This window comes from Triturus cristatus, chromosome 2_1, assembly GCF_964204655.1.
Source record: "Triturus cristatus chromosome 2_1, aTriCri1.1, whole genome shotgun sequence".
NCBI classification, from domain to species: Eukaryota; Metazoa; Chordata; class Amphibia; order Caudata; family Salamandridae; genus Triturus; species Triturus cristatus.
Genome location: NC_140581.1, coordinates 992013863 through 992041053, shown reverse-complemented (window position 1 = coordinate 992041053; position 27191 = coordinate 992013863). Strand labels below are relative to the sequence as shown.

General features: G+C 49.4%; 1 protein-coding gene across 2 annotated transcripts in view; it reads left to right on the top strand.

The window, feature by feature from the left end:
* The window catches only part of FOCAD (focadhesin), a 1730079-nt gene that overhangs the window by 563731 nt on the left and 1139157 nt on the right, over window positions 1-27191 (top strand). For both annotated transcript variants that reach the window (XM_085634390.1, XM_085634400.1), the window contains exon 20: window positions 6465-6548. In XM_085634390.1, coding sequence (XP_085490516.1) covers window positions 6465-6548 — 84 coding nt within the window. The remainder of the gene's footprint in view (window positions 1-6464; window positions 6549-27191) is intronic.

Genomic DNA, 27191 nt, shown 5'->3' with positions numbered 1-27191 from the left:
GTTCCACTTCTTTCGTGGGTCAGTGTGTGTGTTTCTGGACTGGCCCCTCCTTTGGGGTGTGTCCTGGCCCTCCCTGGCCTCTGCCTTCGTCTGGCTTGGCCTGGGTGCGCCGTTCCGTGGTTTTAGGTAGAAAATGCCTGCAAGGGGTTTTATTTAAAGAAAATTAATAATTAGTTGTTCCGAAATTATTTACCGAGTGAGTCTAGTTAGATCATACACCCAATAGTCATCTGACTGCGCCCATTAATGTACATAAAAAGCACAAAAACACGGGAATATCTTTTGATAAAAATGCAAAATTATTTATATAGATGAATCAAGTTAAAAGAGGGGGGTACAAATGAACAATAAATTCAGCAATAGATCATGAAAGAGGTACAAACAAAATTAATCCTTCAGTTCATGAAAATAACATCTATTCCAATGGAATCAGAAATGACACATCTCCTAATGAGAATAATAATCACTTGACTACAAAAATTGTTTCGTAAATAGATGGAGGAGTCGACGTTTCGGTCTTTTAAGGCGTCAGTCCATCAGACCATCTTCAGGACAATGGATATTGCAAGTAAGGAAGGACCCTTTTTATAGTCAAACTCAACACGATTAATCCTAGTCGTGGAGATTAAATCTGTGCCGCTTATATAGATGGCGGGGCTATCACTGATCAATAGATCAAGTTTAGGCCAAATTAATGGCGATAATTTCTAAGACCGTCAAAATCAATGGCGTCAATGTCAGGGGGTGGTCATTCATCCAATGCCAAATTTGTCAATAATCTTTCCTTAGGGTGAGGCGTTAACGGAAAGCCAGCGTCAATCCTTGAAAGCACACGACGAACGTGGTGTTGCCTGCTGCTGGCTGCGCATGCCCGTGCAGGCCTGCTTGTTCTAATCCACCGTTGTGGCCTTTGATGTATTCCCTTGTGCCCCTGCCTCTGGTTCCACTGGGGCTTTGCGCAACTGTGACTTTCTTCTTCCGTCTGCACTTTTGGTGGTGGAGCCGTTCCTGCCTTGTCTGCTGCTTGCGGCTGAGGTGTGTTCAGCTATTTTCTGTCACTGTGTATGTGTTTCTTACGGTGGGCCCTGCCTCCGGTTCTACCTCTTCTCCCTAGGGTTTGAGGTGGTCCTTGTGTTCCTTGTGGCTTTTCGGGTGCTGTCTGCCCCTGCGGGGTGTTGGGCAGTTCTCCCTTGGTTGGACTTAGGATATCCTGGCCTTTCCCATTCTTGTCCCTGTGACATGTCCCCTGCTGGGGCCCTGTGTCTCTTCTGGTGGGGAGGATCTCTCGCAGGCCCTCCTCCCTTCTGGGTATGGCTAGGGTATCTAATCTACGTTAAGGAATCTGCGGCTAGTAGTCTCTATCAGATGTACAAGTTACTTACCTTCGGTAACGATGTATCTGGTAGAGACGATTCTAGCCGCAGATTCCTTCATGACCCGCCTTTCCTCCCCGTCCTGCGAGGACCCTCTGCTTGGGTTTCTACAGTCGCCTCCCTCTGGGTGGCTTGTCTTCTGTGTGTGTCCTCTTCGTTTTCTTCCAGTCAGGCATCCCTCCAGCTAGTTTCCCTCCAGTGTGAGGGCCTACTTTTGCTCTTTCCCTCTGTTGTTGGAGTTTCTGATCCCTTGCGGTCTTCTTCATTGGGAATTCTTTTGCCTGTCCTTTGGCCTCCTACTCCTTTCAGGGGTTATGGCCATCCTTGGCAGTGTAGTCTGGGGATAGATTGCTGTTGCTCCTCTGCTCCGGGCTGGTAACCCTTCACTCTGTGGTTGTGGTTGCAGACCCTCTCTCTTTCTGTCACGGCACTTTCATATGCTTGTGCCTTCAGGATGGCTCTCGCCTTCGCTTGCACGGTGGTTCCACGGAGTGGTGCTTGCGCTTTTCTCGCTATGGCTTCGCTCTTCTGGCCTTATGGTGCTTTAGTGCAGACTGGTGCTATCGCCTTGACTTGCACAGTTGTTTCTCAGAGTGGTGCTCTGCTCTTTTCCTACTCAGGCTTGCTATTGTAGCCTTCTGGTGCCTTGGTGCCAACTGGTGCTGTTCCTCACCTTTTGTTTCTCTCTATTTTGTTTCTCTGGTTTTTTCGCACACTGTTCCCATGCTCTCCTCAGTTTTGTTGTGATGGCTCCGCGTTGTGGCGCGTTTTAAGTTCTCCGAAGCAAACTGACGTCAGTGCGCCGGGGTGGGGCTTATGTGACCTCGCTGACGTTACGCTCGCGGAAGACGTCAGGGCGGTTTCGTGTGGTACCGCCCCGGCGAGCAGAGATGCTGGGCAAGAAAGTTTTCCGGGTCCAGTCTCACGCCTGGGGATAATTCTACGTTAAGGAATCTGCGGCTAGAATCGTCTCTACCAGATACATCGTTACCGAAGGTAAGTAACTTGTACTTTATGCAGAAAAGTTCAGTTTGCAGAACAGGGAGGATGGGGGTGAGTTATAGGGAATCTGCAGCAAGAAAGTCTGTATCAGATAAGGCATTAGCGAAAGTAAGTACCTTGTTGATCTGAGAGAGACTTCTTGCCACAAATTCTTTACCCTAGACTAGATACCAAGATACCGGGGTCTGCCACTAACCCAATCCCTGTCTGTTAGTCATTACTGAGGTCTTTCGCAGTCTCCTTCGAAATCTGGACCAGATCAGAGAGACTCCCCTGGTCTTGCATCTACTGGGACTTCCGTTCCCACTGTAGAGCCCGCATATGCTGCCTGCATACGCCATCAAGCGTGCTACTCCTGCAGGAGGCCATCGGACTCAGCATTCTCAGAGTCAGTCTCATCGAAATCCATGACTGAGGTTTAAACATTGGGATCATAGGCCAAATTTCCTGGACTCTCCGTTCTGAAGGATAGGCGCAGAATTACACCCTGTTCAGAATAGCTCTGATGAGAGGGAGCGTCTGAAAAGGAGTCAGCGAATGCAGGAGGTCCGCTGCAGTATGGTTATGGGTTAAGCCGGTGAGCTTGCAGGACAGGGATATGAAAATAGGCAGCCTGCAGGGTCACCTCTACCATCTAGTCTCCAGGGAGTATGGTAGACCGAACATGAACTATTGTTAGCATCTTGAATTTCGCCTTCCTCAGTTAGGCATTGAGAGGGAACAGATCTAAGATTGGGTGGAGGCCTCCGTCCTTCTTTGGCACCAGAAAGTAGCAGGAATAGAAACCAAGACCTACTTCTGATGCCGCCACCCTCTCCATGGCTCCTTTGGCGAAAGATCCTGCACTACCTGGCGCAACAAGTAGAGTTGGTCCTCCGCTAGCTGATCTGAGGACGGTGGCATGGGCAGTGAGGTTCCTAGCTGTGGAAGGGTTTAACCCCACCAGTGAATTTGTAGCACCCACTCGTCCGAAGTTCTGGTTTACCATTGGGGCTGGTGGTACCTGACCCTGCCTCTAACAGAAAGCCCATGTTCTTGCGAGGGCATACTAAAAGGGTTTGTTGGCTGCCAGGGGGTGCCGGACTGGACAGATCTCTGGCCTTGGTTCCCATGGGACTTGTGAGAGCCTTGTCTGTGGGCACGAAAAGGCTGGGAAGCCTGTTGGCCATGGTGGTTCTGCTGGAAAATAGATGGCTGTTAGGCCCTACAGTAGCCATGGAAGGAGCAAAAGAAAGAGTGAAGATGGCGTGGCGCCATGGCGAGTCCCAATTTCCAAGCAGTGATCCTACTCCCCTTGAAGTACTGAAGCTCTGAATCAGCTATTTTGCCGAACAGGCGAGTGCCATCAAAGGGCATGCTTATTAGGATTGCCTGGACATCCCCCAAAAAGTCAGATGACCTCAGCTAGGTGTAGCAGCAAAATGCCAGCATTGAAGCAATGGCCCTGCCCTGCCAGTCTGTTGATTCCAGCCCACATCTGATGGCGAACTTTGCTGCGTCTCTCCCATTGGCGTAGCCTGGTTCTGGATGGCTCTGGTCTCCTTTGAGACCGTAGGCAACTCTTGCACGACTGAGTGCCACAGAGTGTAGCTATATCGGTCCAAGAGACATGCAGTGTTCACCGACTGTATTGCAAGGCTGGAGGAAGAGAAAATCTTCTTCCCAAAAGTATCCAGCCTCTTGGAGTCCCTATAAATGAATAAATAGTGCTTGTATAGTGCACGGCTACTTAGAGAGTGTCCCGGCACTTTTAGGCAACTGAAGATGGAGCAAAGCAGAGAACCACCAGCATCATGTCATCGCTATAGTTTGAATTAGAGTATTTTCAGCTCCTTCCTAAATTTGGAAATCAACCAATGGAGTAGTAGGGAACACACCAGTATTAAGTCTGGATGTTGAGGCCTGCACCACCAGGCCCTCAGAGGTGGGGCCTTGGGTGGGGAAAGCTGGGTCCCCAGGAGCAGGGACGTGGTGACGTGCATTTCTCTTTTGCATGGGTTGTCCATGTAGGGCTTAGCCCAGGCCCCAAACAAGACATCAGAGATGGCTTTGTTGAAATGAAATGAAATACCAGTATTTGTAAAGCGCACAGCTATCTCTGAAGTGGTGTCCCAGTGCTGGGGGCCCTCGGGAAGATTAAGCAAGCTATTGCCCAGAGTCACATGGTGCTGGGCTAACCTGCTGCCGGCACCAGGGATCGAACTGTGAAGTCGGGAGTCAGGCCCCCTGGCCGCTGCGCCACACCTCTTCCACTGAAGGGCTATAGGGATTCTGTGTGGGATTACCCTGTGTGAAGCGCCTCCATCTAGACATTGGTCTTGACCTCCACAAAGGGCAGCCCGAGGTCCAGGACCCCAGCTGGCCTCCTCACCGCCATAGCAGAGGAAGCCTCTTCCTCCGTAGCCACACTAGGAGGGGATTTCAGGTTAGTGTCTGGTGAAGTGTCCAGGACACTGGCATCCACCAGCTCCTCATACCAGTTGTCCTCATTCAGTTGGGTCAATGGATCTTCATGAGAATCAGGGTAAGCATAAGGATCCTCGGATTCACCCAACCCAAAATCTCCACATGGCCTGTCGAGGAAACTAGGCATTGTCTATGAGCCAGGTAATCGTTGGGATACTGGCTGCACAATTGTCGACATTGACATTGAACGACACTGCCACCACTCCATATCAAAGTTGGGAATCAGTATGAGCTTGTAAAGATAAGTCGGTGGTGTCAGAAATAGCACCTTGGGACTGAACCCAAGTGAAGGTCATTGGTTTGCGAGCGGCGTTGTCCCAGATCTAGGAACGGTTCCAGAGGGCCCGACTGGCACTGAGGGTGAACCTGCTGACAGGAGTCCAGTCGGGGCACCTCCCAGACCCTTGGGCCCTGAAGGCGCTCGAGATTCTTGTGCACACCCAAATATGAAGTGCATAGCCTTATAAAACTCCTTGAACGGGGTGGGGGCCACTCCAGCTACAGGAAATTAAGGGAGGCGCTGCCTTAGGCTCTGCAGGTGAGGCCTCGACTTGTGGCATAGTTCCCGTGGAGTTGCTAGCATAAAATGTCACCTACCTGTCAGAGTTAGACCCCGCTGCGCCTCTGTCTTTACCAAGTGCCATCACATTGTTCTTGTTTTTTCATTCATTCAATCTGCTTTTTATTCTGGCAGTCACTCTGCGCAGCACCTGTCTGTGGCCCTACAGCTCTGCACACTGCTGTGTGTGTACTGGTCTTTCTTTTGCACTTTATGGTATGGATTAGAACTCTTCCCCTTACGGAGGAGGGATAGGGGACACTAGAGACTCTGTACTTAACAGTTTAGGTTGTCAGCTGGTGTGCATGCAATTCTGGGCTCCTTCTCTGCCTTCTTTACTATACCTTTTATGAACATGATGAGATGTAGGGTGCCGTCATCCATGACCTTCTTGTTTCTCTCAGGGTGCAATGTCCAATTACCTTTGTAGTGCACCTGCGTGTAGTAGGTAAGTGGGGGAATAGTTAGCACAAAAATACTGCCAGTTTCTTTATACAGGATAGGCTAGGATAGGATAGGATATGTGTTTATAAAGCGCTCGATTGCCGTGGCGACTTGGCGCTAGTGTATGTGCGAGAAAAACAGCCTATATTACCAGAAGGACTAGATAGAAGTAAACAGCCATGTTTTCAGATCCTTCCTAAAGAGCTGCCGGTTTGCTTGAAATCTCAAGGCCATTGGCATTTTGTTCCATAGTTTTGCTGCACCATTCGATAATGTTCTTCCACCCCATCTTGTCCGCCTAATTTTAGTAGTCTGGATCAAGCCTAGATTGGCAGATCTGAGGGAACATGAAGGAGTGTAAGGTAGGACCTGGAGATCTGAATGGGAAGTGCATCATTAGAACAGGAAGAGTTCCTTAAAAATAGTAAATCAATTTCATATGAAAGCTATCCAATTAGCAACGATCCCACTCAATAATAACTGTACCAAGGCCAAATATTTTACCACATCTTTGGTACTGCACTTTACTTATTGGTCAAATATTTTTCTACTGCATTCTTTGTTCATGTGTATCGTAAAATTAACATTTAGTAACACTCTTCTTTCTTTGACTTTTTCAGGATTTTGTCGTTGCATCCTCTGCATATAAATCGCTTTGTGAATTTCATTCTGAAGAACATACAATCCTTCATCTTCCTGAGCAGGTGGGCACAATATCTGCCATTTTATGCATTCATTCTAAAATCTTGTTTCAGTACTGCATTTCTTCTTTTCTGTGCCATGTTATTCAATGGTCTGAGTGCCTGCTTAATTTACTATATTTTTACTTTTGTGCATTTTGAGAGTCAGACCAGAAACAGTATTCATAAGGATACAACAATGAAATATCACAATTTACACAGCTTTCTTCCTGTAAATATATAATCATTTTTTGTGACAGTCTAATTTGTAATAAGCCTGGGCGGAGTTTGCAGAGTTCCACTATGCGGAACTCCACGAAGTGACCAAAAAACTCTGCCACTCGGAGTTACGCAAGCGGCGGAATGCGCTTGGTCACACCTGTTCGCATTGATTTTCAGCGCCAAGTGTTTGTCCTGAGATGGAAAATCAATACGAACAGCACCAGGTGCTGCTTCTTTTCTGCTGCTCTTGTAGATTTTCTGCTCGAGCTGCAACTTTCTCAACGCGAACAGAAGGTTTCTCAACGCGAGCGTGGCAACCACCACATTGAGAAATCCGACCGCCGGCATTGAGAAATATCGCCGGGAGGTGGATGTTTCTCACTCAAGCTCGCCAACTTGACGTTGGGGAGTGCGAGCGAGGATTTTTTTTTTTCGGAACTCTGCATGCTCTGCGGAGTGTGGAAATCTCCACGAACGGAGCGGAGTTCACTTCCCGGGCTTAATTTGGAACTATAGCTACTATGCAGCACCGGTGAGGAAGCTTGTCCCAAGTTCTCAAGCTGATCCATTCACTTCTAAGAAAGCTGTGCCTGTGAGGGCTCAAAGAGCTTATGTGGATATTCAGATCCAGGAATTGAGAGGTATGCTGCTTTACTCACTGGGGCCCTAACCCTATTTCAAGGCAGGCTAGTACATTTGATGTTAATAAAGGAAAGACTTTTTAGAAGATTGTTTTCAGTTTTTTTCTTTAAAGCAACATGATTTGGTTGGGATTTTAGATCTGGGGCAAGCCATTCTAGAGCTCAGCCCCTACAATATGCATGTTTGAGGGGACTATTTATGTTTCAGTTCAGAGGATATGCCTGCTGTTTGGCAACCAGGAGCCGACTATGCTTGATCTTGTGAATTTCTTAAATTAAGGTTAGGCAGTACAATTGGTAAATAAATTTGCACTAAAATACTCATTCATCAAGGAGTTTGGGACAGAGCACTTTTTTCTTGTGTTAGAGGTGAGCTATCTATCTGACCCTTGGGCAATTGATATCACTCTTAGAAAGTTAATAGGCGGATGAATGGGAGTGATACTACAACATATTTCAACAATGAGCCGATCACAATGAGGCACTGTTTAGAAACAAAATGATATACAGCTTTATCTTTCTAATTACACTTTAAATATAAACTTGAAGTACAGATGATGTTATTAGTATGTTCAATAATTCGAAAATCGGATCAGATGCAATTACATAGAATCAGGGGTATGTAATACTTGAGAGATTCTTAAATAAGTCAGGACTTGGAAATATTTTTACATGTTGATAAAAGGAAAAGTCTACCAGTAAACAGTAAACCTGCTTAGGAAGGTCCTTCGGCTACTGCAATTGTACGATTACTTGTGATAAAGTTAGGATCTTGATCGCCTTTTCACAGGACTCCTGCAACATTATTTTGCACATCTCCAAGAGCTATGTCTTGGAACACAAAGGATACAGAACAAAGCAGCAAAGCTATGCTTGAACCTCATGAAACAACACCATGTAACACTTGCCCTGAAAACAATCCTCCTGGTAGATCAAATAGTTTGATTTCAAGTCCTTGTGCACCAAGCACAATGCCTCAGAGGAAGCAATCCTCAAATAACATTAGAATCTGGCCCCAGATACATGTTGTCTAAAGCCGTGCGGTCCAGCCAATTCATCCAGAACCTCTAGTAGTTGCTGAGAAGGATGAAGCATCAATTAAGAACACTGAAAAAAACATATAGAACATAGCAAATGTGATAACCAATACCAAGAACAAACTGCCTCTTGGGCTTCTGGCAACAGATAAAGACTAAATTTCAAAGAAAGTGTTCATTTAGGAAATCTGATAGAGTACTCCAGCCCTTACTCTGATATAGTCGAAGACACCCATGTTAAAAGTGTTGTAAAAACATAAATACCCCCACTTCAGCAGCACACCACACACAGGCGCGAATCGACATGACTCTCATGCCAGCCCCCAAATGCCACAGAGTAACTGACATTGCTATCCTTCCCCAAGGAATTTCAGACCACTCACCCCTTCTCCTGTACCTAAGCGACTCCTCCGACACGCTTCAACCTGTATGGAGGCTAAACGCTTGGTTTCTACAAAACAAAGAGGTTAAAAAAAGCACTAGGGGAAGAACCCTACCAATACATCCTTTTTAATCTAGATTCAGTTCCTTCCCCGAGCACCCTCTGGGAGGCAAGTAAAGGCACCATCCGTGGCGCAGCCAAGGGTCAGCTCCAGGCACAACAACTGTCCCAGAATGACAGACTGGCCCTTCTCAAAGCGCGGGCAACCTGTCTGTAGAACGGATCAACCGGGGTGTCCGACGGCTCCCTAGACAGGCAAATTGTGAGCATACGCGAAGAGATTGAACAAATCTCGCTAGAGTTGCTATGGCGTTCCTCTGTTGCCCAAGTGTATAGTTTGGGTAACAAGAATGGGAAATTGTTACACAGACTGGCGTCATACCCCCTGGCGAACCAAATTGTTCCTGAGGTACGCTGAATACTATTCCAGACTATACTCAGCCCATAGGCCTGAAGCCCCTCCCTTCTGGATCTGATTGACCGGAGAGATGCTCGTCTCCCCCGCTTAACTGAGTGCGAGGTGGCCGGCCTGGGCCTCCCCTTTACCCCAGAGAAAATAAGTAACTCTATCTCCTTATTAGCGTCTGGGAAAACATTGGGCCCTGACGGGTTCCCGCAAGAATACTATGCTGCCTACCGAGATGTTCTGATCCCCCACCTCCCCAAACTATTCCAGCACGTCACGGAGGTAGGGGCATTCCCCCCGAGACCAACGTGGCGACCATCGTGGTTATCCCCAAGACTCACCCACCCTCGTCAGCCTGTACAGACTACTACCCGATGTCACTAATGAATACGCAGGTAAAGGTATATGCTACGATCCTGGCCCAACGCCTTCATCCATTCCTTAATAAACTGGTCCACCCGGACATATGCCGGCGCGTAGTACTAGACACTGCCTGCGATGCCTACACCTGGCCCTCACGAACCGCCAGTCACTTACCCTCTACCTAGCGATCCTCCTTGTAGACTTTGAAAAAGCCTTCAACACCGTCGATTGGCTTTACCTAGAACACGTACTAACAATAATGGGTCTGGGTCAGCACTTCTGTCGTTTCGTCCGGGTCCTGTATTCCAAACCCAGAGCTAGAGTACTTATCAATGGGGCCCTCACAAAGGCATTCCCAATTAGAAGGGGTACCAGACAAGGCTGTCCCCTCTCGCCCCTCCTATTCGCTGTGGCGATGGAACCCTCGGCATGCCTCATTCGGACCGACGACCTGATCCAGGGCTGGACTTTGGGGGAGCCATCACATCAACAAAATTGCTCTGCATGCAGACGACGTACTGCTCTTTCTGGCACATCCAGCCCGTTCCGGACCCAGATGTCTCCAGGTTCTCCAGGCCTTTTAGCATGTCTCAGGTCTACGCCTCAACCCTGCAAAATCGACCTTGGTACCCCTTTATCTCTCCAGGGAATGTTTCGACTGGCAATCGACTATCCCCATTAGGCAACAGTCATTTAAATACTTGGGAATATGGATAGGCTTACTTCTCGAACTAGAATGGGCGCTTAATATTATCCCACTTGTCAAGTAGGCTAAAGAAGATCTCAAACGCTGGCAAACCCTACCACTAAACCCATTAGGTAGAGTGGCTCTTTTCAAAATGATGATTCTCCCTGTACATTATTCAAAACACCCCTTTCCACCTCCCACGGAACTGGTTTAAAGATCTAGATAGCATTGCTATGAAGTTTCTGTGGGGAGGCACAAGACTACACATAGCCCTTGCTCGCTGCCGGATCCCACCTTTCGACTGAGGTATGGACATGACAGGGACGCTACACGCTCCACACATCACAATTTTACCAATACTTACAGCTACGACGCGCCCTCAACACTCATCTATCAACCGGCATCACACTTCCTCAATTTAGTCCGCTAGAAGCACAGGTCATGATGGGAAACTTGAGGAAAGGGGTAGTATCACGGATATACCGCTCTCTAACTAATAACGGCCCAACAGCGCTCGACTCGCTCAAACACCAATGGAGGGATGGCTGGGGTCCCTGGAGGAGGACTGGCCTGACGCCCTAATGGCCTCCAAGACCATTACTACCTCAGCCAAACTCAATTCAACTTTAATATCTCCATACCGCCTACCTAACCCCAGAACACCTCTATAAGGTGGGCTTGCCTCCTTCACCGGACTGGGCGCGCTGCGGGCAAGAGCAGGCACACTTTTACCATATGGTCTGGTCCTGTCCTCGCCTTACCCCTTACTGGGAAACACTGGAATCTGAACTCACAAATGTTCTGGGTTGGGAGGTGCCACATAACCCCTTGAACCTCATCCTAGGAGTCATGGAGGGCCTAGATGGGTCTCGAGCAGACAAACTATTCCTGGGGATGGCTACAATGGTGGCTAAATGCGACATTGCTGCGGAATGGACACAATCTGACCCCCCAGGTTTAGATAAATGGCGTAGGGGGGTGGATTGGTGTGCTGCCCAAGAGAAACCCTTATTTGAGGCCAGGGGCTGCCCAGCCAAACACACAAGGATCTGGGGCAAATGGTTAAATCAGTTAGGATGATTGGGTCTTATGTCGTTCTAAACGCATTGATTGTATTCTCTAAATATTATGAAAAGGGACCAATATGCATGTTTGCACACAACTAATGCAGGTACTTGCTAGAGTGCCAACTTCCAATGACTACTCGTGCTGTAATGTTGTTTTTGTTCACTCAAAAATCAATAAAGTTGATTATAAAAAGAAAACCATAAATACTTCCCATCTAATATAAGTTTTAGAATATTAAATTGTTAAAACTTGAATGATTTTATCGGCCACTGGCACAGGAATCAGAAGGATGTCAGTTTCTCTTGTAGGGGATTTCCGTGTATAGTCATAATCATGTGAACCCCTGAGCACTGCATTAGATATATCTTCTTAATTTGTCATCTTCTGCCTTTCTTCAGGAAGGCCTGCATAGACACTTAAGAGCTAAAGAGACAATAATGCAGCCTAACTAACTAGGCTACACTGACCACTACTTCATCTTGAAGTGAAAAAAAATAGCCAGTTAACTTTTAAATTTAGCAATTTTACTGAGTTTCAACACATAGAAAACTCCCCTTCACAAAACTCCTTTTTTCATGATAGAGATGAAACTGTTGGACAGAAGAGCCCCCATAGGCTGTCATTATGTGTCTGCAAATGGATAACGTGCCTTTAAGAGTCTCTAGAGACCTCTGGTATCCCATGATGCACAGCCATAGGCAGTTACTTTCAGTTCTTTTTTCCGGCTCCTGCTTGCAGGACCCTGGAGCATTGAGCTCTACCTTTTTTGGTATTTTCTTCAGAATTTACTACAGTATTGGAATTTTTGCTACTTCACTCGACGTCTTTGGCCTGTATCTACCTTTTTCTGTCCTTTTTTGGCAGAATTTCCACAGTGTTCTTATCAAAATGCCTTCTCTGTTTGACAAGTGTCCTGACTGTGGTAGAAGTCCAAATCGGATACCCACAGAGTCTGTATTCTGTGTCTGCCTGTCTCTTCAACAGAGACAGGCTCTCATCCCTCAATTCCATTGGTGCCTGGGTTACTGGAACCTGCTATGGAACTGTTCTTGACACCATCTTCTATAAAATCTGCGCCTTCTAGACTACAGAAGAAATACCGCCCACCTGATTTGGATCCTGCCTTCCTCCGACTGGACCCCACCCCGGACTCTGTCATAGTGGTGGCGGCAAGGAAAAAGCATGCTATGGCTCCGACTTCAATGGTACCACCTGATAAGGAAAGCCGTAAGCTGGATTCGGTGGGGAGAAAAGTTTGCAACACCGCAGCTACATCCATGAAGGCGGCCAGCTCTACTGCCTTGCTGGGCCGGTATGAGCGATCCCTGTAGGAGTCGCTTCAACAATTTGTGGACCTCCTGCCCAGGGACAAGCGGGAAGATTTTCATGAGATATTGAACGAAGGACTGATGGTTTCTAATAAAATCATCAGTGCTGCAGCGGATACTTCACTCCTGTCAGCCCACGGGTATTGCCATGGAGTTGCTCTCCGGAGGAATTCCTGGCTTCGTCTTACCTCACTGAAGCCGGAAGCGCAACAGCGCATCTCTAATATACCATTCTCTGGCACAACCCTCTTTGGTTCCCTGGCAGAGTGGCAGAAAATAACTCAGGACAATTGGGTGCTGAATATTGTTCGCAATGGATACTCGCTATGTTTCACAAGCCCTCCTCCGTCGGTTCCTCCAACTCGCTCACGCTACATGCTACGCGAGTTGCAGGGGGAGGCCAACATCCTCTTAAAGAAAAGGGCAAAAGAACCGGTTCCTCTTGCACAGAGAGGAACAGGACTGTATTCTCGGTTCTTTCTAGTCCGCAAGAAAGACAAGAATGAGTTCAGACCCATCCTCGACTTGCGACAGGCAAACAAATGGATTCGCAGAGAAAAGTTTTGGATGTTGTCCTTGCATCAAATCTGCCCTCAGCTTCATCAGGGAGACTGGCTATGCGCAATTGATCTGCAAGACACATATTTTCACGTGCCCATAGCGAGGAAGCATCGCAAGTTCCTGCGATTCACTGTAGGCAACAACCACTATTAATACTCCGTGCTTCCATTCGGCCTGAAGTCAGAGCCCCGGACATTTTCCAAATGCATGGCCATAGTTGCTGCACATCTAAGGAAGAACAAGGTGTTCGTCTACCCATATCTAGATGACTGGCTGATCAAGGCAGCTACGTCTCAAGTAGCGCAACTGCATTTCAATCTCCTTCTTCGTTTGGGCCTCCACATCAACCTCACGAAGTCTGTCTCGACTCCTGTCCAATGTCTACAGTACCTGGGAGCCACCATCGATACTCGCATGGCAAACGTGTGTCCTTCGGAGGAGAGACGCTTATCGATCCTTCGGAAGGCTCAGGCTCTCAAGACCATGCCATCCCCGATGGTGAGGAAGTTGTCTTCTCTCCGGGGCTCCATGGCCTCCGGTATCTTCCTCACTCCAAATGCACACCTTCATATGAGACCCCTGCAAGAATGTCAGGAGGATCAGTGGGGCCAGAAACTGGGGGATTGGGAAGACAGGACTCAGCTATCGCAGCAGGCCCTCCAGTCCATCCGATGGTGGTGTTCTCCCCGCAATCTCCTCCGGGAGATTCCCTTCCACAAGGAGATACTGATGCAAACCATAGTGACGGATGCGTCTCTCCATGGCTGGGGGGCGCATTCCGACCACCTTCAGATACAGGGCATGTGGTCCCTGAAGGACGCCACGTACCACATCAACTTCCTGGAACTTCGAGCAGTTCATTTAACGCTGAAAGCCTTCCAGCCGTTATTTCACACCAGTTCTCTGCTTGTCCAGATGGACAATACGACAACAATGTTCGATCTCAACAAGCAGGGGGCTCGAGATCTCGAGCGTTATCTCGGGAAGCCCAGACCATCTGGAAATGGCTATTGGCCAGGAACCTGACCATCACAGCAACTCACCTCCCAGGTGTTCAAAATGCTCAGGTAGACGCTCTCAGCAGACTCATTCAAGAAAATCATGAATGGGTCTTAAACGATGAAGTGGTACAAGACATCTTCGGAAGATGGGGTACACCAGAGGTCGATCTGTTCGCTATCGCGGAAAACAGCAAATGCCGCGACTTTGCATCCAGGTTTTACCAACCGGGGAGTCTGGGGTATATACTGTGGATCAACTGGTCAGGCGGCTTTCTCTACGCTTTTCCTCCAATTCCCCTGATCCCAACAGTACTGATCAAGCTCTCACAATCACGGGCCAAGATGATCCTCATTGCTCAGGAGTGGCCCCGTCAGTGGTGGTTCACAATCCTACTCCACCGGTCAGTCCTGCCACATCTCCGTCTTCCAGTTCGGCGGACAGATGGTGCACCCCAACCTCTTGTCTTTGAATTTGGCGGCATGGCTCCTGAGTTAATACAGTATGGACATTTGAATCTACCTCGGGACTGCATGGAGATATTGAGGGAGGCCAAACGGCTATCTACACGCACTTCCTATGCATATAAATGGAAGAGATTTTGCATCTGGTGTGCGTCTAAGAATGTGGATCCTACCTCCTGCAAGGAAGATGTCATCATTCCTTACTTGCTACACTTAACTCAATCCGGCCTCCAGTTTCATTCGATTAAAGTTCACCTGGTAGCTTTAACTGCTTATAGGAAATGTCCTTCATAAACTTCCTTTTTTTAAATCCCAGTCATCAAAGATTTTCTTGTAGGATTGAGAAAAGTGTTTCCTCCCATTAGGCATCCTTCGCCTCCTTGGGAGCTCAATGTGGTTCTTTCTCGACTGATGAGGGAACCGTTTGAACCCTTTCATAAGGCTTCTCTTCAGCATCTGTCTTGGAAGGTGGCTGTCCTTGTGGCCATAACTTCTGCCCTCAGGGTTAGCGAACTTCAGGCACTCTGTTGTCGAGAGCCATATACAGTTTTTCATTCCTCTAAGGTAGTTATGAGGACTCAGCCTAAGTTCCTCCCTAAAGTAGTTTCAGAGTTTCATGTGAATCAGACTATTTCATTACCTAAATTTTTTCAGAATCCCTCTTCTCCTGCTGAGAGGTCGCTTCATTCCCTTGATGTCATGAAGGATTTGAAGTTCTATTTGGACAAGACTACGGATATTCGTAGATCCGACCAGTTATTTGTAAACTATGGCTCGGTTCGGACTGGTCTAGCTACCTCCAAACAATCCATTTCTAGGTGGATTGTTTCCTGTATTCAGCTATGTTACCAGAAAGCCAACAAGACTCTTGTTAATAAGCCTAGGGCTCACTCTACCAGAGGTAAAGCTGCTCTAGCGGCTTTACTTCGTAACGTACCTATTTCGGACATCTGTAAGGCTGCCACTTGGAAGTCAGTCCATATATTTACTAAGCACTACTGCCTAGACACTGATGCTAGGGCAGATGCTCAGGTTGGGCAGGTTTCACTTCGGAATCTATTTGCACAATAGTGAGGTTATTCTCTGTTTCTTCCACCGCTGGGTAGTTGTTTTTTGGGATGGGCTTGCTAATCGATTCACATGATTATGACTATACACGGAAATCCCCTACAAGAGAAGGAATAGTTTCTTAACTGTAACTCCAGTTCTCTTGTAGGGGTATTTCCGTGATAGTCATAAGCAACCCGCCCACCTCCCCGGTGGCAGAAACAGACATTCCCAGGACTCAGCAGGCATTGCTACTCTACGCCTTCAAAAAGAACTGAAAGTAACTGCCTCTGGCTGTGCATCATGGGATACCGGTGGTCTCTGGAGACTCTTAAAGGCACGGTATCCATTTGCAGACAAATAATAGCAGCCTATGTGGGCTCCTCTGTCCAACCCTTTCATCTCTATCATGAAAAAAGGAGTTCTGTGAAGGGGGGTTTTCTATGTGTTGCATCTCAGTAAAATTGCTAAATTTAAAAGTTAACTGGCTATTTTCTTTTCACTTCAAAATGAAGTAATGGCCAGTCTAGCCTAGTTAGTTAGGCTGCATTATTGTCTCTTTAGCTCTTAAGTGTCTATGCAAACCTTCCTGAAGAAAGGCATAAGATGACAACTTAAGAAGATATATCTAATGAAGTGCTCCGGGTGCCACGCACATGGGCGGGACTATTCACATGACTATCACGGAAATACCCCTACAAGAGAACTGGAGTTACAGGTAAGAAACGATTCCATCTGGGGGAACATGCTTGAATTTTATTACGTAGCCATTAGCCACAATGTCCAGGACCCACAGATCTGCTACATCCTTTCACCACACAGAAAGAAAATGCTGAATCCTGCCTCCCACTGGCAGAGCCCCAAAGGACTGTATTTGTCAGGAGCCCTTCTTTGAAGCCCCCTTCTGATCCGGTACATTACGTTTAGGAGAAAAGCGACGGTGGAATCTTCTTCTGAAGGATCAGTGATGGCCCACATGTTTCAGGGATGACTTGGAGGACTTATTCCACCCCTTCCCAGCCGAATAACCACCCTTATAGGGCAATGCATGCTATCTTTCCTTAAAGACCTCATGGCAGGCAACTGTTCTCCAAAGAGAGCCTGACCCTCAAAAGGAATCTTCATCAAGGTGGCCTTCTCCCCAGGATCTGCCTTCCACTGCCTCACCCATAGTGATCTCCGGACTGAAACCAAAGCCCCCGTAGACATGGCTGAAGAGGGAATAATGTCTGAAGAAATGTCCGCAAGCAACTTAGCTTGCTGTTCCATTGCTGCCAATATATCAGAGCACTCTAAACCCTCCTGGATGGCCAGAGCAAGTTTATCAAAATCCTGCACCAGGAATTGTGCAGAATAAGACTAGCCTTCAAAGCGAAATTCTCCGCCGCAAATGCCATTGTCATACTAGAGTCTACTTTCCTATCTGTGGCATCAGTTGGGAGTACAGTCCTCTGAATTAATGGCAGTCTTACCGATCAGGGTAGCCAGAATAGAGTCCAGGTGCACAGAATAAGGCAAAGCGCCCTCCCCTTCCAACAGGTACAACTTCTGCAGAAACCTGGTACCTGAATTTAATCAGCATCCTTCCACTCTCTCATCACCATATCCTTGATGGGATCCTGAAAAGGCATGGCAAACCTAGAGGGCTTAACATATTGGGGAAAAAGGGTACCTTCTTCCTCTGATGCTTGAAAGTATGGAAACCCCATATTCTCTCGTACAGAGGCCAGAATATCCCACATCTCCTCTTGGGATATATACTTCCCCCCCTGACGAAGTTGATGGAGCCTCCAAGTCTCAAGCCAAAGAATCATTGTCTACCAAAGCGGTCTTACGCTTGGCTGCATTACCAAGCTTTCCAGGATTAGCTTGAAGGGCTCTAGCTACTGCAGCCTCAGTCATTTCTTGCACCTCTTCCCTAGACATGGAAAGCACTTTCCCCTCTTCTGGGCTCCAAGACTCATGAGCCCTTTTGCGTGGGGGAGGAACTTCCTCCTCCGAGTAAGATCTTGTCAATAGGACATGCTTTCGTTTAGTCAACCTTTTCCCTTCCATAATTCAAACAAGAATAAAGCTCCCCCAAACTGGGCACCTAAATAAGGAAAGAAAACACACAAACCAATGAGGGAATGCCAGCAGAGCACTGCCCCTAAACCAGAAACAGCCCCCACGCATTCTAAAGCCAAACAATGCAAGAAAAACAGGCTCAATCCCGTTCTACCACCTTAGAATTTCAAAAAATCGCCCACGAGACATGTCTGTCCTTGCCTGAAGCGCTGACACAGAAGCACAGCCCTAGCCACCGCAGGACCGCCCTCTGTTCTGACACCTGCCGACAGCACTCCTTCCCTGCCATGCTAAAAGGAAGACTTGAAACCCCATGAGCCGGGTGACCGCCACCACGAGCACCACAAGTGCCAGGGATCCAGTCAAAGAAGTCCCCCAGCCTCCGCCATGAAGGAAAATGATGGCAGGTAAGTCTCCTTGGAGGCGAAAAAGAACAGGACGAGGTGGGGGGCATTTTTATTTTAAAGAGGGAGTGGTCTATTTATTGGAGGCACGGGACCCGCATTGGTTAAGAAGGAAGGCGAGGGAGGGACGGGAGGTAATGCTTTTGCTATGGAATCTGTTTCTTTTGGTATTTAACTTACTTGTATAAACACAAATGCAATTTCATCCTGGATTAATTATTGTAGCAAAGCTCAAAACAAAGGCCAAGACCTTCCAAAAATCTATCCTTATCTAGGGAGAGGACACTTCTATCACTCATATTTCCTGGTCTACAACTAATCGAATGACAGAACAGTTTCATTTAGGACTTCTGTCAATCTAGAAATGATGTACTCTAAAGACAACAAAGTTTAGGGAAACAGGAGTAGAAACGGTGGACCCACATCCCAGGGAGTATAGTGAGGCAATTTCTCTTTCACTCACAAATGATTCTTGCTTTTGCCAGACGTTTGCTGACATAGGGCCAGATGTATCAAGTGTTTTTCCTGATCTGAAAGAAACACGTTAGTTAGATTCCTCACCTTAGAATATCCCCAGGCGTCAGACTGGATCCGGAAGATTTTTCGTCAGCAATTCCCCTTGCGCGTCGCTAGGCGTCGTCTGCGGCTCCGCGTCCGTCGTCGGCGTCGTGCGCCGGAATGACGTCGTCGGAGTACTTAGACGCCGCCCTCGCGCGCTGACGTCAGTTCTTCTTTTTTCCGCGCCAGTAAGCGCAGATCCGGGAGAGCTACCCCTTTTAGTCTTTTTTGACTAAATCTTTTTTGATCACTTTTGATCCTTGTCTGTCGACATCTGGTGCCGGTAGGATGCCTGGGTTCAAGGCTTGCAAGGATTGCCATCGACTGATGTCGGTGACCGACCACCACCGCCGGTGCCTCTACTGTTTAGGCCCCGACCACGACGCGGAGTCATGTTCCGATTGCCAGGCCCTGACTTCGAAGGCTCGGCGGGAGCGGTCCCGCAAGCTTCTCGAGCTTCGCCACTCGGCTCCGCGTCGTGCGCGATCCCGGTCCAGGAGGAGGTCCAAGGATCGCTCGCGGAGCCCTAGCCGACGCCACCATCGATCGTCGGGCTCCAAGTCGTCGGGTAAGTCCAAACGCTCTAAGAAGTCCAAGCGGCGATATCGCTCTTCGGACTCCCCTCGCCGGTCGCGCGACTCGGCCGAGGGTCCAAGTGGTCCCACCCCCGCGGCTCCGGCGGAGCCGCAGGCGCTGCGCCCGTCCCCATACCCTCCGGTCCCTGGGACTAACGCGACGCCGGCGGAGGTCAGTGCCTTCCTCTCGGCCATGAGGAGCCTGGCCCCGCCGTCGACGCCCGCTGGCGCGCCTTCGGGCCCCGCGGGCTCGACTGGGCGACCTTGCCTGCCGGCGGCTTCGGCCCCGGCGCCGTCGACGACTCCGGTCTCGACGCCGCAGGTCCCCGCGGGGCCCATGCCTGGGCCCCCGTCGACGCCGGTTGACCTAACCACTCCTCCACCGGCACCGGCGCATGAACCACCGACGCCGTCACCGGCGCCGCCGGCGCAGACGCCTACACCTCCGGTGCCGCCGACGCCGCCGCCGTTGGTGCCGACTCCGGACGGCGTCCAACCCCAGTTTAGCCCTATTCCGGACCCGGCGCCGCAACGGCGTCGACCGACGCCGCGTCCGGCGCCGCTTGAGACCCTTCATCTCTACAGTCCGGCTCCGATCATTCCTCCTGTTTATCAGGAATCGGACGACGGGGGCGACTGGGAGGGGTTTGAGGACCCTATGGCTGTTCAGTCGCAGCTTTCACAGGACTGGGCAGATGAACTGGGGGAGGCCAGTGGTCTTGATACATCGCCAGACACTGGATTCACTTCTCCTCCGACTGTGGCTTCGGAGGAGGGTGCAGCATTTTCTGTGGTGCTGCGCAAGGCGGCCGCAGCCCTTGGGCTCGAGCTGCCTGCCGTGGCTGTGAGGACTAACATCCTCACTGAGGTGCTTCAAACCGCAGCAAGCTCCACTGAGCCTCTGCTGCCGTTCAATGAGGCCCTCACTGACGTTCTGCAGGGCACCTGGTCCAAGCCCTCCACAGTTCCTCCTGTGGATAGGAACGTTGCCAGGCGCCACCACCCTGCTCCGGGCGACCCCAGTTTCCTGTCCCAACATCCCACCCCCGAGAGTCTGGTTATCCAGGCCTCTACCTCCCAATCCTCCTTCCCGACCGCTCCGCCGGACCGGGATTCCAAGAGACTCGAGCAGTTTGGCAAGAAACTGTTCTCGTCCCTTAGTTTGGGCCTGCGGTCTTTAAACACCGCCTGTCTCTTGGACCGTTATTCCCATTCTCTGTGGGATATGGTGGAGGACGTGCTGCCCCTGTGTCCGGAGGAGGTCCGGACACGTCTTACCCAGGCTTTGGCCGATGGGAGGGATGCAGCGCGGCACGCCATACGATGTGGGCTTGACACCACGGACTCGCTGGGTCGGGCGATTTCCACCATGGTGGCACTCCGTCGCCACGCCTGGATGCGGTCCAAGTCATTTTCCGGGGATGTCCAGAACACCCTCATGGACATGCCCTTTGATGGCACTCGCCTGTTTGGTGAGAAGGCGGACAGTGCGCTGAACCGCTTTAAGGACTCCCGGGCTACGGCCAAGTCCTTGGGCCTCTCGGCTCCGCGAGCGCACACCTCCGCTTTTCGCCCCTTTCGTGGCCAAGGAAGGGGCGCCTCCTCACGTCCGCCCAGCCACCAGCCGCAGAACCAACCTGCGCGCGGTCGCGGACGTGGTTTCCGCCGTGGCGGATCTGGAGGACGACGTGGTCAGCCCACATCCACCCCGGCAGCATCCGCCTCAAAGCCTTCCTAGTCCGAGCTTTCAGGCCCATTCCACGCCAGTGGGCGGCAGAGTTCGCCATCACCTGCTCCACTGGCGGTCCATTACATCGGACAGGTGGGTGCTGCAAATCGTCCGAAGGGGCTACTCCCTCCCCTTCGAGACGACCCCTTCAGCCATGCCACCGCAGCACCACCGTATCTCGGGGGATCATTTGAATCTTCTCCGCGAGGAAGTTTCGACCCTCTTGGCCAAGGGGGCCGTCGAGCGCGTTCCGAGTCCAGAAGTAGGTCGTGGTTGTTATTCCCACTACTTTCTGGTTCCCAAGAAGGGCAAAGGGGGCCTACGCCCCATCTTGGACCTCCGGAACGTCAATACCTTCCTCCGAAAGGAAAGGTTCAAGATGTTAACCTTGGCTCAGGTTCTAGCTGCCCTAGACCCCGGAGACTGGATGGTAGCGTTGGACTTGCAGGACGCATATTTCCATATCCCCGTCCTGCCGGCCCACCGGCGTTACCTGCGGTTCACGGTGGGCCACGAGCATTTTCAGTTTACCGTGCTCCCCTTCGGCCTCACCAGTGCCCCTCGGGTGTTCACGAAAGTGATGGCGGTGGTCGCAGCTCATCTGCGCAGATCAGGGGTTCCAGTCTTCCCCTATCTCGACGACTGGTTGTTGAAGGCGGCTCGCCCCAGGCAGTCGTCTCCCACCTCCAGACTACGGCGGATCTCCTGCATTTGCTGGGATTTTCCATCAACGTGCCGAAGTCACACCTGAGTCCCTCTCAAAAGCTCCTCTTCATCGGAGCTGTTCTCGATTCGGCGCAGTTCCGGGTCTATCCACCGGAACAGCGGGTCCGGGATATACAGGCCCTGATTCCCATCTTTCGGCCTCTATCCTGGGTTTCGGTCAGGCTTGTGTTGCGGCTTCTGGGGCTGATGGCCTCCTGCATCCTACTAGTGCATCACGCCAGGCGGCGCATGCGGACTCTGCAGTGGGACCTGAAGTTTCAGTGGGCCCAGCATCACGGCAACCTGTCCGACCATGTCTTGATCTCGGAGGGCACTGCACAACAGTTGCAGTGGTGGCTCACGGACCGCGATTGGGTCATGGGCAGGAGCCTCTCCCTTCCCCAACCGGAGCATGTCGTAGTGACGGATGCGTCCCTCCTGGGCTGGGGTGGCCATATGGGAGAGGCGGAGATCAGAGGCCTCTGGTCTCTGGCGGAGTCTCGTCTCCACATCAACCTGTTGGAGTTGAGAGCGATCCGACTTGCACTGAAAGCCTTCCTTCCCTCTGTCAGGGGCAGTGTCGTGCAGGTGTTCACGGACAACACCACCGCCATGTGGTATTGCAACAAACAGGGCGGGGTGGGGTCGTGGACCCTTTGTCAAGAGGCTCTGCGCCTCTGGACGTGGCTGGAACACCAGGGCGTCACCCTAGTGGTTCAACATCTGGCGGGCTCTCTGAACGCCAGAGCGGACGAACTCAGCCGCCGGTGCATGATGGATCACGAATGGCGTCTGAACTCCGAAGTGGCGCAAGGTCTCTTTCTGCAGTGGGGAGAGCCTTGGTTAGATCTATTCGCCACCGAAGAGAACGCGCAATGTCAGCAGTTCTGCGCGTTGGAATTTCCAAGGCGGCACTCGCTCGGCGACGCTTTTCGTCACGAGTGGAGTTGCGGTCTGTTGTACGCCTTTCCGCCTATACCACTTCTGCCCAGAGTGCTGAAGAAGATCCGGCACGACCGGGCCCAAGTCATCTTGGTGGCTCCGGATTGGGCACGAAGGTACTGGTATCCCGAGCTACTCAGTATGTTGACTGATCCCCCGATACGTCTGCCCCTTCGGGAGGATCTTCTGTCGCAGCAGCAGGGGACGGTCCTCCACCCGAACCTGTCCAGCCTCCACCTCCATGCGTGGAGATTGAGCGGCGGCAGTTGATGCCATTCGACTTGCCTCCTGAAGTCTGTGATATCATTCTGGCAGCCAGGCGTCCCTCCACAAAGACGGTATACGCCTACCGGTGGAACAAATTTGTGGCATGGTGCACAGCAAAGGCTGTGGATCCCCTTTCCGCCCCTCTTTCTGAGGTTCTTCTTTTTCTTCTTTCTCTGGCCCGGCAGGGCTCTGCCTTGGGCACCCTGAAAGGTTATCTTGCTGCCATCTCCGCCTTCTTGCGGCTTCCTGATCAGCCTTCTCTTTTCAAGTCCCCTGTGGTTACACGCTTTCTGAAAGGCATTACTCACACGTTCCCTCCTGTCCCTTTTGTACTGCCTCAGTGGGACTTGAATCTGGTCTTGACCTTCCTGATGTGCGCTCCCTTCGAGCCTCTTCACAATTGTCCTCTTCATCTTCTGACTCTTAAGACTGCTTTTCTGGTAGCCATCACCTCGGCTAGACGGGTGAGTGAGCTCCAGGCTTTATCTTCACAGCCTCCTTTTCTGTCTGTTCATCCGGACAAGGTTGTCCTTCGGCCTCGTCCCTCCTTTCTTCCGAAAGTGGTGACTCCATTTCATCTTGGGCAGTCTGTCACCTTGCCCACCTTCTTTCCGCCTCCGCATCCTTCCAAAGAGGAAGAGAGGCTCCACCGTCTGGACCCAAAACGTGCGCTCTCCTTTTATCTGGACCGCACGAAACAGTTCCGGGTGGACGACCAGCTTTTTGTTGGGTACGTGGGCGCTAAGAAGGGGAAAGCTGTGCACAAACGGACCATCTCTCGGTGGGTCGTTTTGTGTATCAAAATTTGCTATTCTTTGGCAAAAAAGGACCCTCCTGTTGGGCTGCGCGCCCATTCTACTCGGGCCACAGCGGCTACTACTGCTTTGGGACGGGGAGTCCCTTTGCAGGACATCTGTCAGGCGGCGACGTGGGCTTCGTTACACACGTTTGCCAGGCATTATTGCCTTGACAGCCAAGTCCGGAGGGATGGCTTCTTTGGCCGTTCTGTCCTCCAGGACTTTCTGGTGTGATCTTGGTTCGCAGACCCACCACCGGGGATGGTATTGCTTGGGTATCTATTCTAAGGTGAGGAATCTAACTAACGTGTTTCTTTCAGATGAACAAGTTACTTACCTTCGGTAACGATGTATCTGTAAGAAACATTAGTTAGTTAGATTCCTCACCGACCCACCCATCCTCCCCGTTCTGCGAACTGACATCTAGGGTTAAGGTTGTCCTTTTCAGGCCCCTAGATTTCATTTTTGGCACCAGTGTCGGTCTTTGCATGGCTCTGCGTTCCTGGCGCGGAAAGCTATGTACAAGAACTGACGTCAGCGCGCGAGGGCGGCGTCTAAGTACTCCGACGTCATTCCGGCGCACGACGCCGACGACGGACGCGGAGCCGCAGACGACGCCTAGCGACGCGCAAGGGGTATTGCTGACGAAAAATCTTCCGGATCCAGTCTGACGCCTGGGGATATTCTAAGGTGAGGAATCTAACTAACTAATGTTTCTTACAGATACATCGTTACCGAAGGTAAGTAACTTGTTCTTTGCGAACGGGAAAAAGCCTTTTGGGATGATTCATCCCAAAAGGCATTTGCAAAATAGGGAATCGCAAAAATTGCGATTCCCTATTTTGCCAATGCATTTAAGGAATCGCAATTTGCGATTCCTTAAATGAAATGCAGGAAGCAAAAAACTTTTTCGACCTGCCTTTAAGGAACCGCAAATTACCACCAACTTCAATTGGTAATAAGCGAATTCCATGAAAAATGCACTTTTTTGCATTTTTCATGATGCCATGTGGAGTACATACATGCCCTTAGGGCATGTATGTGCGCCACATGTGCACACATGCATATTCCAGGGGTGCAACAGGGTGTCCATTTGGCACCCTTGCACCCTTGAAATTGCGTGCGCAATTTGCCAGTACCTATTGTGTACTCGCAAATTGCGCATGCAATTCCCATTCATTCCTATGGGCCTCTAGGCCCATAGAAATGAATGGGAAGCCATTCCTTATTTGCAACTCGCAATTTGCGAGTCACAAATGAGGAATATGTAGGAATCGCAATTATTATTGCAAAACCTACATACATTGCATTTTGCGATTCCGTAATAGCGAATCGGTAAAATTTGCTGGTATGGAATCGCTAAATCCAATATTGATATATCTGGCCCATAGAAAGAAAACCATAGCCAAGCAGAAGGACATTTTATGTGTCTCTGTAGGTTAGTTAAACCACAGTGTGATTGTAAGAATTTTATCCTTGGGTGGGATATCACTCTACCCTATCACAACTGGCCCAGGGTTCCAGCTCACGGATTAGCTAGGTGCATGAACACCAGACTCGATGGAAGCATCTGGAAAATCTAACCAGTAAAATCACATGAGATTCAGGCTGCAAGAGCACTACATTCATTCCTGATGCATTCCTGTTGCATCGGAGGAGAATCCTCCTCCTGCCAGCCCACCCACTTCCTTGTCTCTTGCCACTTTCTCTTTACCCCTCGAAGCAGGTTTTAAATGGGCGTATCAATCCGCATAGATTAGGGAATACTATGTGGAATTTCCCCTGCAAAAACTAGATCCGGTTGGTCATTGCCCATTCCATGGAGATTCATTTGTGCAGGACATATATGAAAGATGGATTTAAATAGTGATACCCAGTGGCTAGTTTAATTGATTTGATTTGAATAATTTGTAGGTCTCGTCAAATATTTGTACTAAACAATTAAGAAAAAAATTAAAAGAGCATGGGAAAGGGTTTGGAAAAAAAGCATATAGAAAACAAAATGCAAAAAAGGGATAGAAAGGGGCAGGAGAGAAGTAAGACTGGGGTTAGGGTACAGCCATAGAAAGAAGCATAGATGAATGAATGGCTTTAAAAGGTGGAGCTGTGGGCACCCACTTCAGTTAGAAAAGAATAAAGCACAGCAGTGGGAAATGTATTCAAAAAGCAGAGAAAAAGAAGAAAGGGAATTAAGTGGTTAATTAGGAGGAATAAGGAGGAAATCTGACGTTAACACCCATATCCCAACCATTATACTTTTCAATGCCAAAGGATACTGTCCACATATTTTATTGGAACCAAATATAATTCACACCAAAGTATGAACTAAGTACACTGACCACTCACTGCTGCATTACCTGAATAATATATGTGTATACATCTGCATGTTGTTCTTTGTTAGCTTAAATATATACCCTAAACTTTTACATCCATTCTTCTACATGCACATGCCTCTGAAATCGATTCCGTGTTTACATTTAAAAGTTTCTGTTACCCTATTGTGCCTCTAATTATAAGCATTGGTGCTATTTATCGCACTTCATAAATAAAGATACCAAGGGGTACGTTATTTATCATGTGCTATACATAGCACCTAATACTGGTTTATGGGTAAACTTCCAGGTTCCTAAGAAGGATGGCGGTCTGCATCCAATCTGCACCTGAGGATCTTGAACTTTTACTTATGCACGGAGAAGTTCCAGATGCTGCCTTTGACTCGGGTGCTAGAGTGCTGGAAGTGGAAGCCTGGATGATATCCCTTGACTTGCAAGACATACTTTCACACAATGATCTTGCAGTCTTACAGGAGGCACCTACGATTTATGTTGGGTTCTACCTCCTACCAGTTGTGGGTAATAACATGCAGACTTTGGTGTTAAACTCACCAAAATGCGTATGTTAAGGTAAATACCTTATGCTTTTCGCCCATTACATTTTGGCAACTTTGACATGCTAAAATTTAACCAGGGTTGAGGTATTTAACACAGCTCAGCTGTTTATGTTAGGCTTCTCCATCAACTTACCCAAGTCGCACCTAGAGCCCTCTCATAAGGGCAGTTCTGGACACAGAATCTTTCTGGGCTTTCCCTCCTCCCCAGTGGAACCGTGACATTCAGGATAGAATTCTGGTGTTTCTGCAGTGAGCTTTCTGCATCCTAGGGGTCATGCCGGCACATGAAATCTCTCCACTGGTGCCTCCGTCTTCTGTGGTTCCAACAATGTTCGATTTGAAGGACATCACTAGGATCGCACCCACATAGTTCATTGGATCTGGTCTGATGGTTGATAGAGGAGAACCTTACAAACGGAAAGCCCTTTTATCCACCATCAGCATTGGCCAAAGTAGTGACAGATGCC